General features: G+C 40.2%; 1 protein-coding gene across 1 annotated transcript in view; it reads left to right on the top strand.

Annotated features, from left to right (window-relative positions):
- Positions 1-16,636, top strand: part of dync2h1 (dynein cytoplasmic 2 heavy chain 1) — a 440,753-nt gene that overhangs the window by 47,021 nt on the left and 377,096 nt on the right. The window contains exons 17-18 of the mRNA XM_073043598.1: positions 1,565-1,663; positions 7,887-8,026. Coding sequence (XP_072899699.1) covers positions 1,565-1,663; positions 7,887-8,026 — 239 coding nt within the window. The remainder of the gene's footprint in view (positions 1-1,564; positions 1,664-7,886; positions 8,027-16,636) is intronic.

Below are 16,636 nucleotides of genomic sequence, written 5' to 3' on the forward strand. Positions count from 1 at the left end.
ACATGAAATATAGAATTTTTTAATGCTATCAAACCCACTTGTTTCATATCTTCTCAATCATCTTAAGTCAATGCTGTTGAAAAATTATAATTAATAATTTCAAATACTTCTACTACTATAAAAGTCAGTATTTAAATTAATATTATTGTTTTCCTCTTCTTTGGGAATATTTGCAAACATTGATATTGTTCACTGTAATATTATGCCAAATTATTTATGTACAGAAAAAGAAAATGTCTCATAGATATTGGACTATTCAGCAGGCCAAAGAACAACCATGTCCTTTTAGTCGTTTCAACATGTAATATGGCAAACTATTGTAATATTGTTTTCATAGCAGTTTGCTCATTCAGCTTTATTTTATTTCTGTGTAAATGATACACATTTAACTTTGTGACCAAATGAAATAAAGTTCTTGAAAAACGTGCTCAGATTCATACATTTCAATATTTCTTACATTTGATAACTGGGAAATTATATGAGAATTACTCACATGTATTTTAAATGCATGATAGAAGTGCTAATTATTGAGAATATCTTTATGCAAACCTGCTATCATGCCTTACCACCTGTTAAAACTTTCTGGAAACATACCTGGGCACATATATTAAAAGAGCTCCTCTATTGTGTCTCAGTGATAAGCTGGGAAGTGGCTTCCAAAGAAAGTTTGATCCCAGAACTATCGGAAAGAAAGGCAATGGTCCAAAGGTCCAAAGCTGTGAGCCTTGGCCACTTAATATTTAGGAATATATTGAACCCTTTAGCTTCAATTTTTAGTACCGTAGTTAACCTGAATGATTAATCTACTTGTCTCTTGGATTTAATTCCCAGAATTGGAGTCCACAAATTGTTATCTTACATGTAGTATAAATTTGGGTGGTGGGTAGAGATACATTTCTATCAAAGGAGGTGTAAGACGCTTCTTCCCTCTGCTAGCCCTGCAGGTCACCCTTGGGCAAGGTGTAGCACCTGATTAGCTCCCACCGGTCAGGGTCACGTAAAGCCATGGGAGCATGCAATGGATGGTCACATGAGCAGCTGGTGTATGTCACGAGTCTTGGTTACGTGACCACTGCTGCCAGGCAGGCAATCTCTGAAAAGTATTGATAATGTCTGGGTGGGCAATCATCTTGTAAAGAAACTACCCAGAAGAAGGCAATGGAAAATCACTTCTGTATATAAATTTGCCAAGAACAATCATGGTTATGGGACCATGATTACATAAGTCATACGACATGGCATATAATGAAGATGACAGTGATAGATTCTGGAGGCATTCTGGAAAGACTCACCTATTATTCAAGTATTATTGAATAAGTGGAATTGTATTTTCTATTTTAGACAGAAAATACAGGAGGTCTGAAGAGAGAGAAATAGAATTAATATTTTGGATTACTAACCTTTGACCAGTACTTCATACTTTCTATTTAGCTGCATTTTCAAGTTTCAGCACATCACATGTATTTTGTCTGCCTTTTTTAGAAATTATAAAAAAAGTTTATAGGTCAGATAATTTAAATATAAATTAACAATTTTGTTGTTTTGACTTTTGGTAATTTTGCAGGTTGTGGCTCTTATGAACATTGACCTACTTCGCCAGCAACAACGATGGAAGGATGGTTTGCAGGAACTCAGACTGATTTTCTTCACCCTTGAATCACAGGTGTGTTGAGCAGGCCACTTATGGCATTGTTATATGATACCTCATTCTTAAAAATAATTTTTATATGATTGCATAAGATTTTAATTATTTTTAGTTGGACATCATACAGGGTTTTTCTTCAGATCTTAATTTTGTTACGAGATTGTTTTATGCATCAAAATAATGACTTCCATTCTTGTAAATATATTTGAAAACATTTAGTCAACATTTCATATGCTGTTATAGTATTGTAATGTCATCCCAAGTCAAGTTTCTGCTCTGATGTCCTCTCCAGTACCAAATGCCAGTGCCTCTACTCACATTTGTTTCCATTTGATGCAAATTTTCATCCATACCTGTTGTTATCTGCAGACTGTAGTTTGTCATTTACAGTGTACAATGTCTCTGTCGCTCTCTTGTGCGTGCGCGCACACACACACACACACACACACACACACACACACACACACACACACACACACACACACACACACACACACACACACACACACACACACACACACACACACACACACACACACACACACACACTTCTCTTCCTTGCTTTCTTTTCCACTCACTCTTTTTCTCTATCTTTGCCTCAGATGTTTCTTTGTCTTGTTTATACGCACTCTGACTTTTTGTCCCTGCTTTTGATTATGCCTTTCTCTGCTCTAGCCTCCTTCCCTCTTCTTCCCTGCATGACAGTCTTAATACATATATTATCATTGATTGTATTGACTTTGGAGAAGTTAGGGCAGTGGACTGGGTACAAAGCTTTTATATTGGATAAAGGGGAATGCTTTAGAGCTCAACATGCTTTAAAGGAAAAAAAGTTTAGAGATTCTTTGATACTAAGTTTGCTCAATAGGAGCAAGCTGAAGGAAGCAACAGTTAATTGGATTTGGGTGTTAAGGGCAAAATAGAATTTTTGAAAAGCCTGTTGGAAACAATTTGAGTAGAGATATTGAGCTAACAACTTTGAGTATAAAAATGATAGCTTAATAAACACTAGCATTGTGTCATCCTCAATGCAAGGAGTATCATGAACAAAACGGATGAGATTAGAGTGTGGAGCATTACTTGGAGCTATGATGTTGTGGCCATCACAGAGACTTGGTTACTTAGAGTGCTGGGCATTAGATGTTTCAGGACGGAGAGAGGCAAAAGAGGTGAGGGTGTGGCACTGCTGATCAGAGATGGTGTCATGGCTGCAGAAAAGGAGGAAGTCATGGAGGGATAGAACATAGAACAATATAGCATGGTACAGGCCCTTCGGCCCACAATGTTGTGCTGACCCTTAAACCCTGCCTCCCATATAACCCCCCACCTTAAATTCCTCCATATACCTGTCTAGTAGTCTCTTAAATTTCACTAGTGTATCTGCCTCCACCACTGACTCAGGCAGTGCATTCCACGCACCAATCACTCTCTGAGTAAAAAAACTTCCTCTAATATCCCCCTTGAACTTTCCACCCCTTACCTTAAAGCCATGTCCTCTTGTACTGAGCAGTGGTGCCCTGGGGAAGAGGTGCTGGCTGTCCACTCTATCTGCTTTGTACTCACTGTACAACCGATTGTCTACTGAGTCTATGTGGGTGGAAGTTAAAAACAGGAAGGGGGTCAATAACTTTACTGGGTGTTTTTTATAGACCACCCAATAGTAACAGGGACATCAAGGAGCAGATAGTGAGACAGATTCTGGAATGGTGCAGTAATAACAGGGTTGCTGTGATGAGGGATTTTTATTTCCCCAATTTTGATTGGCATCTCCCAAGAGCAAGATGTTTAGATGCGGTGGAATTTGTTAGGTGTGTTCAAGAAGGTTTCCTGATACAGTATGTGGATAAACCTACAAGAGGAGAACCTGTACTTCATCTGGTATTAGGAAATGAACCTGGTCAGGTGTCAGGTCTCTCAGTGGGAAATGTTCAGGGGATATTTGCGTGGAGTTCTGCATAGGTACGTTCCAGTGAAACAAGGAAAGGATGGTAAGGTACAGGAACTGTGGTGTGCAAAGGCTGTTGAAAATCTAGTCAAGAAGAAAAGAAAAGCTTATGAAAGGTTCAAAAAACTAGATCATGATAGAGATCTAGAAAATTATAAGGCTAGCAGGAAGGAGCTGAAGAATGAAATTAGGAGAGCAGAGGGGGCCATGAGAAGGCTTTGGCGAGCAGGATTAAGGAAAACCCCAAGGCATTCTACAAGTATGTGAAGAGCAATAGGATAAGACGTGAGAGAATAGGACCAATCAAGTGTGACAGTGGAAAAATGTGTATGGAACTGGAGGAGGTAGCGGAGGTACTTAATGAATACCTTACTTTAGTATTCACTATGGAAAAGGCATTTGGTGTTTGTAGGGATGACTTACAGTGGACTGAAAAGCTTGAGCATATAGATACTAAGAAAGAGGATGTGCTGGAGCTTCTGGAAAACATCAAGTTGGATAAGTCACCGGGACCAGAAGAGATATATCCTAGGCTACTGTGGGAAGTGAGGGAGGAGATTGCTGAGCCTCTGGCAGTGATCTTTGCATCATCAATGGGGATGGGAGAGGTTCTGGAGGACTGGAGGGTTGCAGATGTTGTTCCCTTATTCAAGAAAGGGAGTAGAGATAGCCCAGGAAATTATAGACCAGTGAGTCTTACTTCAGTGGTTGGTAAGTTGATGGAGAAGATCCTGAGAGGTAGAATTTATGAACATTTGGAGAGGCATAATATAATTAGGAATAGTCAGCATGGCCTTGTCAAAGGCAGGTCATGCCTTATGAGTCTGATTGAATTTTTTGAGGATGTGACTAAACACATTGATGAAGATAGTGCAGTAGATGTAGTGTAAATGGATTTCAGCAAGGCATTTGATAAGGTACCCCATGCAAGGCTTATTGAGAACATGAGGAGGCATGGGATCCAAGGGGACCTTGCCTTGTGGATCCTGAATTGGCTTGCCCACAGAAGGCAAAGAGTGGTTGTAGATGGGTTATATTCTGCATGGAGGTTGGTGACCAGTGGTGTGCCTCAGGGATCTGTTTTGGGACCCCCTCGTGATTTTTATAAATGACCTGGATGACGATAGTGTGGAGGGATGTCAGAGGTTACAGCAGGACATTGATAGGATGCAAAACTGGGCTGAGAAGTGGCAGATGGAGTTCAACCCAAATAAGTGTGAGGTGGTTCATTTTGGTAGGTCAAATATGATGGTGGGTGAGGTAGTATTAATGGTAAGACTCTTGGCATTGTGGAGGATCAGAGGGATTTTGGGGTCTGAGTCCATAGGACACTCAAAGCTGCTGCGCGGGTTGACTGTGTGCTTAAGAAGACATACGGTGCATTGACCTTCATCAACTATGGGATTGAGTTCAAGAGACGAGAAGTAATGTTATAGCTATATAGGACGCTGGTCAGATCCCACTTGGAGTACTGTGCTCAGTTCTAGTCACCTCACTACAGGAAGGATGTGGAAACTATAGAAAGGGTGCAGAGGAGATTTACAAGGATGTTGCCTGGATTGGGGAGCATGCCGTATGAGAATAGGCTGAGCGAACTTGGCCTTTTTCCTTGGACTGACAGAGGATGAGAGGTGACGTGATAGGTGTATAAGATGATGAGAGGCATTGATGGTGTGGATAGTCAGAGGCTTTTTCCCAGGGCTGAAATTGCTAACATGAGAGGGCACAGTGTTAAGGTGCTTGGAAGTAGGTGCAGACGAGATGTCCGGTAGGTTTTAAGCGTGTTGAGTGAGTGGATTGGGCTGCTGGTGATGGTGGTGGATGTAGATATAATAGGGTCTTTTCAGAGACTCCTGGATAGGTACATGGAGCTGAGAAAAATAGAGGGCTGTGGGTAACCCTGGGTAATTTCTAAAGTAAATACATGTTTGGCACAGCATTGTGGGTCAAAGAGCCTGTATCGTATTCTAGGTTTTCCATGTTTCCCTTTTCATTACCCGATACAACAAAATTGTTAAGTCACTCAAACCATCAGCAAAAGTACTTTATTAAAGGCTGCAGGCTAGTATTCTAAAGATAATAAAAGGGAAATTGCTGGAAATACTTAACAGCCATAAGCAAGAAACAGAGTAAATTAGTCCTATTACCTTCCTTTGAGCTGAAGCATGAACTTCAGGCAAAGTAGGAGCTCTCCTTATCAGAGTTCTGTGCTGAACCCATTTTTTTGCATTAAGCATATCAAAAAGATTTTCTGTACTAAACAGAACCACCATTTCAGACCAAAGACCCTTCAAAATTGGGCAAGAGAGAAAACAAATTAGTGTTAAGTTGCAGAAAAGACTGTGGAGGAATGGATCACGCAAAGAGAATATTTATAGAGGGATGGAGCCAAATGAGTTTAAACATCTGAATCAGGCTTATTATCACTGTCTTGTATGATGTGAAATTTGTGGTTTTGCAGCAGCAGTACAGTGTAAAGACATAAAATTACTGCAAATAACAAGATGAATAGAGCAAAAAAATAGAATAATGAGGTAGTGTTCATCGACTATTCAGAAATCCGATGGTAGAGAGTAGTAGTTAATGGCTTTGTGGCCAAATTTGTGGATGATTACAAAGATGGGTAGAGCAGCAGATAGTGTGGTGAAGTAGGGTGTCTGCAGAATGACTTGGACAGATTAGTTGAAAGGAGTGACAGATAGACCGGAGTGTAGGAAGGCGTAAGGCTATGCACTTCGGTAGAAGGAATAAAGGTGTAGATTATTTTCTAAAAGCAAAGACAATTCAGAAATTAAAGGTGCAAAGGGACTTGGGAGTCCCAGTGTAAGATTCCCTAAAGCAGGTGTTTCCAATCTTTTTTATTCCATGCACCCCTTCATTAACTGAAGGATTCATGGACCCCAGGTTGGGAGCCCCCACCCTGAAGGTTAACGTAGTTTGAGTCAGTAGTAAGGAAGGCAAATACATTGTTGACATTCATTTCAAGAGGACTACAATATAAAAGCAAGGATGTAATGTGAGGTTTTATAAGGCATTGGTCAGACCATACTTGGAATATGATGATCAGTTTTGGGCCAATTATCCAAGAAGGGATGTGCTGGCATTGGAGATGATCCAGAGGTGATTCAAAAGAATGATCTCAGGAATGAAAGGGTTAACATATGAGGTGAGCTTGATGGCTCTGGGCCTGTACTCACTGGAGTTTTGAAGAATGAGGAGAGTGGGAATCTCATTGAAATGTATTGAATATTGAATGGCCTAGATGGAATGGACATGGAGAGGATGTTTCCAATAGTGGGTGAATCTATGACCAGAGGGCACAGTCGAAGAATAGAGGGATGTCCATTTAGAACAAGGATGAGTATGTATTTCTTTAGCTAGAGGGTGATAAATCTGTGGAATTCATTGATATGGGCGACTGTGGAAGCCATATTATTGAGTATATTTAAAGACAAGTTTGATAGGTTTTTGGCCATTCAGGCTGTGAAAGATTATGGGAGAGTGCAGGAGAATGGGGTTGAGAGGGATAATAAATCAACCTTGATGGAATGTCGGAGAAGATTCGATGGGCTGAGTGGCCTAATACTGCTCCTGTGTCTTTTTGGTACCGAGAAGAGGGTATAACCATGAGAGTCTTGAGATACTGTTTCTAAAAGATGTCATTGATGGTAGGGAGCATTGTGCTCAATTCTTTGTATTGGAGCCTCTATACCAGCCTGTGAAGCATCCAGTCACAATGCTCTCCGATGTACATCTATAGAAATGTGCAGGAATCCTCGGTGGCATACTGTATCTCCTCAGAAGACTAACTGCAGAGCTGTTGGTGTGTATACTTTATGATTGCTATCCACTGTTTTCTTATTTGGCAGAAAATTAGGAAAAATCATTTCACACAAAAGAATTTATGGATCTATCCCAAAGATATGTTAATTTGCCACTTTAAATTATATCAAGTATGTTGTTGATGGTAGAACCAGGGGGTACTTAAGGGGAAATATGGGGAGAATATGATGGGATTAGTATAAAAGGGTTCTTGATGATCAGCACTGTCTTGGTGGGAGTGAAAGGCCTGTCTGTTTCTGAGCCAAATGACTTTATGATTGTCCCCTCAACTTCCATTTTTACATAAATGGAATTTTGCATAAGGGCATCAAGGGATACACAGCAAAGACAGTTATGTAATGAGGTAAGGAATGTTTTTTTTCATTAAATGATAGATGAACTCTGACGCTTAATAATCTATTCTCGTGTAAGTCAACTTATTTGCTGTTTTGCTTCTGAATACAATTTTAAAAGGGATTTCGCCCCGTTGATATGAAAGCATGGCGCCAGCATTGGAACCATCAGTTGTATAAAGCATTGGAACATCAATATCAAATGGGCTTGGAGGCCTTGAATGAAAACCTTCCTGAAATCCATGTTGATCTGACATTCAAGTAAGGTTTTGGTCATGTATTTTTAGCTAAATGCATTGATTATTTTTAAGTTTATTTCAGTTTGTTGAATATCTTTGCAATTAATAACCAGTATAAAAATTCTAAATGTTGTCAAAACAAATATGTACAAACTTTCTTGCACTCCCACCAAAACTATTTATGATATTCCTAGAAGGCTCTGATTTCTCAAGACCTAACTTGTTAGTGACAAGGTGTGCTTCTTCATTGATACCTAGATGATAATAGTAGTACACTCTGACTTTCAGTTCAGGGTAACCTAGGTTACAGCTGACCTGACTTATGGAAACCCTGCTTTATGCAAATTCTCTTATATTTGAAAACATTTTCTAGAGCAATAATAATAACAACGTGTTTGTGGTATTCACTGAATACTGGAAAAAGTATATATTCCAGTATTTTTGATTATTTGTGGTTTGATGTTCATTGTTGAAAAAACATAGATTTTATGTGATTTAGTGGATTGGATTTTCTTGATGTTTGAAACTATTTAGAAAGACATTTGAATATTAAGGATATTCAAAAATGTTAAAATATTCAAACAGCTTTGGCAACCAACAAGCTTGATGAAGCTGTATAAGGGACTAGAAATGGATGATTCAGAGACTTACAGGGCTGGTCGTTTATATGGAGATGTGGAGAGATGAGGCTGTGGAGGGATTTAAGGAGATTTAGTGTTAAGGACAGTTTTCTTCAACAATATGCCCTAAAACCAAAATGGGTCAGTTAAGTTAATTTTAACAATGTGTATTGAGTCGATTTCAATTTATGAATTAATGGTGCCTGAACATTTATCCATTAATGATCAGTTGTTTATCAGGTGGTGCCTCACAGACTATATTCTAGTATACCAGTGTTCCGATCCCATTGCCAGACATTTAGATATTGACTTTCTGACTTTGAACTCTACTCATGGTTGTCAGCCAATGAGAAAGGCTACCGATTGTCCAGGCAACCACTCTCTCTCTCTCCCTCTGGGTTCCTTTTAAGTTGTAACCCTGTACCTCAAATAAGCATATTTTAAACTTCCAAAGCTTTTCTCATTTCTCATCTAGTTACATGCTACATACCTGTGTTTAACAATATACGTTGATTTGTTTTAGTATCTCCACATATTGTTGTGAGCTGTACTTACAAAGTTTTAAGGCATTTTGGATGCCCCATATAATAGTGTTCACTACTGTTAAACAATCAAATGGTTCTTTAATCAGTAGTTGTATGAAGTTTCTTTGTTCTTTGTTCTGCCAAGAACCCTGTGGTCAGTCAGCTGTGTCTTATCTGTAAAGGTGGCTTTGCAAAAACAAATGGCCAGCAGTGGGAAGGAAAACAGCTGCCAACAATGTTCATTTTAACATTTGATTGGCTTCATAAAGCTTTTATAGGCAATTGATTCTACAGACTTTGCAGCCTTGCCTTATATTAATTTTAGCTTGTGCCAGTTAAGTGCTGGGTTGTATCAGAAATGCTTTTTCAATTACAGTTTTGTTGCAATGAAAAGCAGTGCCTTACTTTCTGCAGGTTTAGCTGGAATGTACATGATTCTGTTTCTTAAAAGAAAGAAAAGCAGTAGAGTTACTAAAATTTTATATTTAAGGTCTATTTTAAATGACTGAAAAGGACCATCCTAGAATTTCCTATTATAAAACTTATTTGTACTGCTAAGAAATAGAACACAACTGCCAAGAAAGTTAGTTATACTGGACAAAAAAATAAGTAGTGAAGTTCAATGGAAAACTAAAAGAAAAAATACAAGTATTGAGTTGAATTGACTTTATTACTTACATCCTTCATATACATGAGGAGTAAAAATTTTTACGTTACCTCTCCGTTCAATTGTGCATTGTGTAATTATAGTAATTTATAATAAATATTATGTATAACAGTATTGTCAATATAACAGAGAAATACAGTTGCATCAGCATGAACTAAGCAGTCTGAGGCCTGGTGGAAGAAGCTGTCCTGGAGCTTGTTGGTCCTGGCTTTTATGCTGCGGTACTGTTTCCCAGATGGCAGCAGCTGGGAACAGTTTGTGGTTAGGGTGACTCGAGTCTCCAGTGATCCTTTGGGTTCTTTTTACACACCTGTCCTTGTAAATGTCAGGAATAGTGGGAAGTTCACATCTGCAGTTGTGCTGGGCTGTCTGTACCACTCTCTCCAGAGTCCTGCGATTGAGGGAAGTACAGTTCCCATATCAGGCAGTGATGCAGCCAGTCAGGATGCTCTCAATCGTGTCCCTATAGAAAGTTCTTAGATTTTGGGGGGGGGGGGGGGTGGGGGCATACCAAATCTCTTCAACCATCTGAGGGGAAAGAGGAGCTGTTGTGCCTTTTTCACAACACAGCCGGTATATACAGACCACGTGAGATCGTCGGTGATGTTTATGCTGAGGAACTTAAAGCTGTTCACCCTCTCAACCCCAGATCTATTGATGTCAATAGGGGTTAGCCTGTCTCCATTCCTCCTGTAGTCCACAACCAGCTCCTTTGTTTTTGCAATGTTGTAGAATTGCAGTGTATTAAATATTTGAGTAATATTCGAGTAACATAGCAAATATATTGTTTGATTAAGCATTCTTTGTTCACATAAATCATTATGAGTTATGTGTAGGAATTACATGAATGGCATATGTCATTATGACACCACATCATATGTGAGGGCCTCACTAAAAGCAAAGTAAGTAGTTCTGTATCCCCAGCTCCTGTGTTTTTCCTTTGATAAGTTTTTGGAGTTACAAAACATAACAGAGGTTGCCAGATAGTTTTAAAACTAACCTAGGACGACTACCTACCTGTTGAAGTGCAGCATGTTTTTCTTCAAAAGAGGAGAGAGACTTAAGAGTTTAAAAAAATGTGCAGCATGTTTTTAAGGAGGGAGAGAGATGTTTTTATTAACATCTAATGGCTACATTGGAAAGATAGACATATTTGATTGCACACCGGATAACTGAATTATGTATACTGAATGAATCGAGCAGTATTTGGAAGCAAAAGACATAACTGATTTCTTTTTCACCACAAAAGCAAGTGCCAGTGTTGCTGAGTGTAATAGGCAGAAAAACATACAGTTTTCTTAGAAGTTTGACTACTCCAACCAAACCAGCTGAAGTGAGCTGTCCTGATATTGTGAATGTAATGCAGGACATTTAGAACCAAAACCACTGTTGATTGCTAACCTTTTAGGTTTCATAAGTACAAACGTTTGTAGAATCAAAAGGAAGCGGAGTCCAGTTCAGCTTACGTGGCTGATACTGAAGAAATTTTCTGAGCATTGTCAGTTCATTGAAGGGTTGAGAGATAGTTTAGTTTGTGAAATCTTACAAGAAAGCATTCAAAAACGGCTCCTAACTGAAGCACAGCTCACATTTAAAAGAGCAGTGTAAATTGTTGTATCAATGGAAACAGCAGTCAGAGGCACAATTGAGTTGCAGTCAGGAATGGCAGTGCTCATGAACAAAATTGCAACGTCTAAACAGAAGCCTGTTTGGCCGTACAAATTTTGTTACCATTGTGACATACACCAGTCCATTGCAAGCTTAAAGGTGAAACTTGCAGAAAAAGCAACAAAGTATGACACATACAAAGAGCATGTCAGGCAGACAAAAATAAATAGACTGCACAGGGAAGAGAAAAAGATAAGTCAAGTTGCAGTTTCAAAACGAGCACAAATCTGCATGCTGTTGATGAAAAATCTGATTGCGATGAGAGTGATATAGGACTGTTTAGCCTTGAGATTTACCATGTGAAAACTAACAAGAGAAAAGCATATAGCTTACATCAGAAGAGAATGGCAAATCAACTAAAATGGAGTTGGATACTGACTTGGCTGTTTCAGTCATTCCACAAATTGAATGTGAAAGGCATTTCAAAGATACTAAACTGAAACCTGCAGATATCAAACTAAGATCTTGTACTGGAGAAAAGATAACTCATGTGGGAATGCTATTTGTAACAGTGGAATACAACAACCAACAAGCCACATTGGACTTGTATGTGGTAAAAACAGAAGGGCCAGCTTGATACAACTGGATTGGAGACCCATCCACAATTTGCATGCCATATCCCCTGCAATAGAGTCAAGTGAAAGTGAATTAAGAATGGTACTGGATGATGCCACAGCAGTGTTCAAGGATGGCATTGGAAAACTCAAACATATCAAGAGTATAATGGTGTTAAGTGAAAATAAGCTAAGATTTACAAAGCTCATCTGGTTCCTTATACGATCTGTGGTATAGTAGCTAGGGAGTTAGATTGAATGGAGGCTGAAGGAATTATTTTCAAGGTTGAATGGAGCCCATGGGCAACATCATTGGTCCCAGTAGCCAAAAAGGATGGGTCTGTCAAGATCTGTGGTAACTTTAATGTCACCATCAACCCAGTACTGAAAATAGATCAATACCTCTGCCTTAGTTAGAAGTTACATTTGCAAACCTTTCTGCAGGGAAAACACTTCAGTAAAATAGATTTAGCTGAGGCCTACCTATAGATGGAGGTGGAAGAAGTGGCCAAAGTGTTTCTCACCATAAACGCTCACAAAGGGTTTTACCACTATAATAGGCTTATTTCTGGAGTAGCATCTGCACCTGTACTCTGGCAGAAGGCTATGGACCAGGTGGTGCAAGGCTGTCCAAGGCTCAGTGTTACCTGGATGACATCATTGTTACCAGTGAGAATGACAAGGAACTTCTCCAACATCTCAAGATAGTGTTAAAAAGATTAGAAGATTATGGGCTCAGGCCACAACACATCAAGTGTGAATTCTTTAAACCAAGCTTCACCTACTGTAGTCACCCCATTGATGTACAAGGAATACACAATTGTGCTGAGAGAATTCAGTTCATTTTAGGATTTATCAATTACTATAACGGGTTGCTGACAAACCTGGCTACTGTACTCCACCACTTGAATTCATTACTACAAATCAGGAAGAAATGGCAATGGATAAAGCAGTGTGAGATGGCTTTCCAAAGGACAAAGAAAATAGTGACATCAGACATTGTACTCACGCATAATGATTCACATCATACATTGAAGTTTGCCTGTGATACCTCGCTTTATGGTATAGGTGCTGTCATGTCACATGTTATGAGTGAAGGAGGTAAACGCTTTGCATCACATTTCCTTACCGCTGCACAGAAAAATCACGCACAGATTGACAGAGGGGCCTTGAGTCTAAAAAGTTTCAACCAGTTTACCCTCATTAGTGATAATCAGCCCCTGGTGTCCATTTTCAATCCACAGAAAGGTGTTCCACTATCAGCAGCAGCACGGATGCAGAAATGGGCTCTGTTTCTTGGAGGACACAATTAGAAGATCAAATTCAAAAAGATGACTAATCATAGAACTAATCATGGAAGTGCTTATATATTGTTCCATTTACCCTTGGAAAAGGAAATACCTGAAACATTTACAGAAGAGGACACTCTTCTTGATTCTTTTTCCCTAATGCAAGTTAAAAGTCTTTCTATTACATTCAAGAGGAAACCAGAAAAGACCCTGCACTGTCTCAGGTCTACATGGCTGGAATGTGCAGCAGAAATTTCAGTTCCCCCATTTTTACCACCATTGGGATTAACTTGCCCTGCCAGTGGTTGCCTTCTGAGGGGATTGAGAATGTCATACCATCCAAGCTAAGAGCTGAACTGTTGGGGGAACTACATGCCGGTCATCTAGGCATGGTCAAACTGAAAACATTGGCTCGAAGCTTTGTCTGGTGGCCTGGGATAGCTTGCCATGCACTGTTCAGGATGTCAACATGTGCAGAAGATGCCTAGAGCAGTGCCTCTCCATCCCGGAAAATGGCCGCAATGGACCTGGCAGAGGATTGATGTGGCTTTTGTTGGACCATTCATAGTGTTACGTATTCAGGCAACAATAAATATATATGAGTTAGGCAAGGGTTTTTATAACAAATAACACGTTTATTAAACACTGAAAACAAACCCCCCAAAAGTAAACAAACACTAGCTTAACCGGAACTCAGCTGCTGTGCGGCAGATTCACAGTTCTTAATAGCGTTGCAGCATAACAGTTCTTAAAGCGGTATGCCGAAAGTTCGAAAGCTCACAGTCCATTTAAAAGGAGAGACTTTTTAAAGCGATTTAAATTCTCTTCCACGTCGTTGTCCTTCGATTCCCCGGTGTCGAACTTACCTACGAAGAATTTTATGGAATATAACGGCTTAAAGGCACTGACCTTTCTTCCACACTATTCTCAATCTCCCGCTATCCCAACGGAGATTAACACGAGAACAGTCAACGAAATCCTTCCGAATGAGGATCAAATAAGGTCGAAACCAATCCACCGTCGAAAATCGATTCTCCTCGATTTTTAACTTCCAAATTCTTATCTTCACTCTCCACCAGCAAAGAAACCGCTGGCAATGACCTTTTAAACTTTAGGCATTATATAAAACTTCATTTTTCAACTAAACTGCGTCATCACATTAAATCACGCAGGGACATGAAGTCAGCTTGGCAAATCCCGCCACGAACTGCCCCACCTGACAGGGGGGGGGTCTTCCTTTTATACCCTGTATAAAAAAAAAACAAAAAACCTGTCACATGACCTCTACTGGCGGGAAAATGACGTCACTCCACCATCACAAGACCATTACCTCAAGTCCAGTATAACTTCAACCCCAGTCATGTGACAAGGGTACCACTGTCACGTGTCACGGGTACGTAACAATAGACACAAATTTCTTGGTAGTAATAGATGCAACTACAAAGTAGCCAGAAGTGTTCCCAATAGCCTTGCACAGTGTGAATGTATTGAGAAGCCTCTTAAGGACTGGTATTCCAGAACACTTAGTGACAATGGATCACAGTTTGTTGTGGAGCAGTTTCAATCATTCCTGAAAATGAATGGAATAAGACGTACCCAGCTACAAATGGCTTGGCAGAAAGGTCTGTCCAGAGTCTAAAGAATGCACTGCGAGCAATGCCAGCAGAATACACTGCACTGACACTGAATCAGAAGCTTGCTAATTTCCACCTTGTATATCACAATGCAGGGCGCTCCACAACCAGCAACTCACTAGCTATGCTGTTCCTCGGTTGTCCCTTGCACTGATGCTTGGATCATCTCAAATGCAATCTCAGGGGGATGCAGGAAAAAGAACTGAGATAAATAGATGGTTCCTCAAACAAGGAGGTTTGATGTTTCACCACTGGAGAAGCAGTCACAGCGAGGGATTATAGAAGTGATTAAAAATGGGTACTCGAAAAGATTAGGGTCAGAACCGGACCACTCCCATATACAGTGTGTCTGACGTCATCTCAGTCAACACAACGATCAGTTGAGGAGAGCAGAGTCAATTATGAGAGAGGAAAATGTATCCGGAGCTGTCAGAACCACTTCCTGCAGTCCCTGAGTGAACTCCTACAATCACCATGAAGTAGGCCCCAGAACCAGAGGTTATTTCACAGATGCAAGTCTCACCAACCAAGCAGAGTGACCCCCCCCGCCCCCCCATCAGGAAAGACTTTATTCCACAAGGGTAAGACATCCTCCAAAGTGTTTAATTCTTGAATGGGACTTGAAATTGTCCCTAAATGGGACAATTTAAAACTTACTATGATGAGGATGTCTATATAGTTCAATAGTTCCATTTAATATCAGAGAAATGTATACAATATACAACATAAAATTCTTGTTCTTTGCAGACATCCACGAAAACAGTTTCACAGAATGAGTGACTAGAAATGTTAGTACCCCAATCCTTTCCTACGGCCCCCTCCCACACAGAAGCAGCAGCAATGCAATGACTGTCCCCCACCCCCACTTACTTCAGCAAAAAATATCATCAGTATCCTCCAACTACCAAGCAAGCAATAGCAAAGCCTCCCAAGAAAGACCTTGATCTGCAGTACAACAAAACTAATAATTCACCCAATAATTTGACATACCACAGTCTGTCTCTCCCTCTCTCTCCCTCTCTCTCCCTCTCTCTCCCCTCTCTCTCCCCTCTCTCTCCCCTCTCTCTCCCCTCTCTCTCCCCTCTCTCTCCCCTCTCTCTCCCCTCTCTCTCCCCCTCTCTCTCCCTCTCTCTCTCCCCCTCTCTCTCCCCCTCTCTCTCTCCCCCTCTCTCTCCCCCCCTCTCTCTCCCCCCCTCTCTCTCCCCCCCTCTCTCTCCCCCCCTCTCTCTCCCCCCCCTCTCTCTCCCCCCCCCTCTCTCCCCCCCTCTCTCTCCCCCCCTCTCTACCCCCCCCCCCCCAGTAAAGTGGCAGAGATCTGTCACCCTTTCACTACAAGAGGGGAGACATCATAAAACAACTCATTGTTGTATATAGTTCTATTATATAGTATATTGTGTGTGTATTTTACGTATATATGTACATGTATAATATAGTGTATACTACACAACTATATGTGAATAGCATATGTCATTTTGTCACCACATCATCTGTAAGCAGCTCTCTAAAAGAAAAGTAAGTAACCCCGGCTTTTATTAGCTTTTGAAGTTACAAAACATAACAAGAATGTCTAACATTTTACTTTACTTTATTGTCACCAAGCTATTGATACTAGAGCATACAATCATCACAGCGATATTTGATACTGCGCTTCGCGCTCCCTGAAGTACAAATTGAAG

Source organism: Hemitrygon akajei, chromosome 4 (assembly GCF_048418815.1).
Source record: "Hemitrygon akajei chromosome 4, sHemAka1.3, whole genome shotgun sequence".
NCBI classification, from domain to species: domain Eukaryota; kingdom Metazoa; phylum Chordata; class Chondrichthyes; order Myliobatiformes; family Dasyatidae; genus Hemitrygon; species Hemitrygon akajei.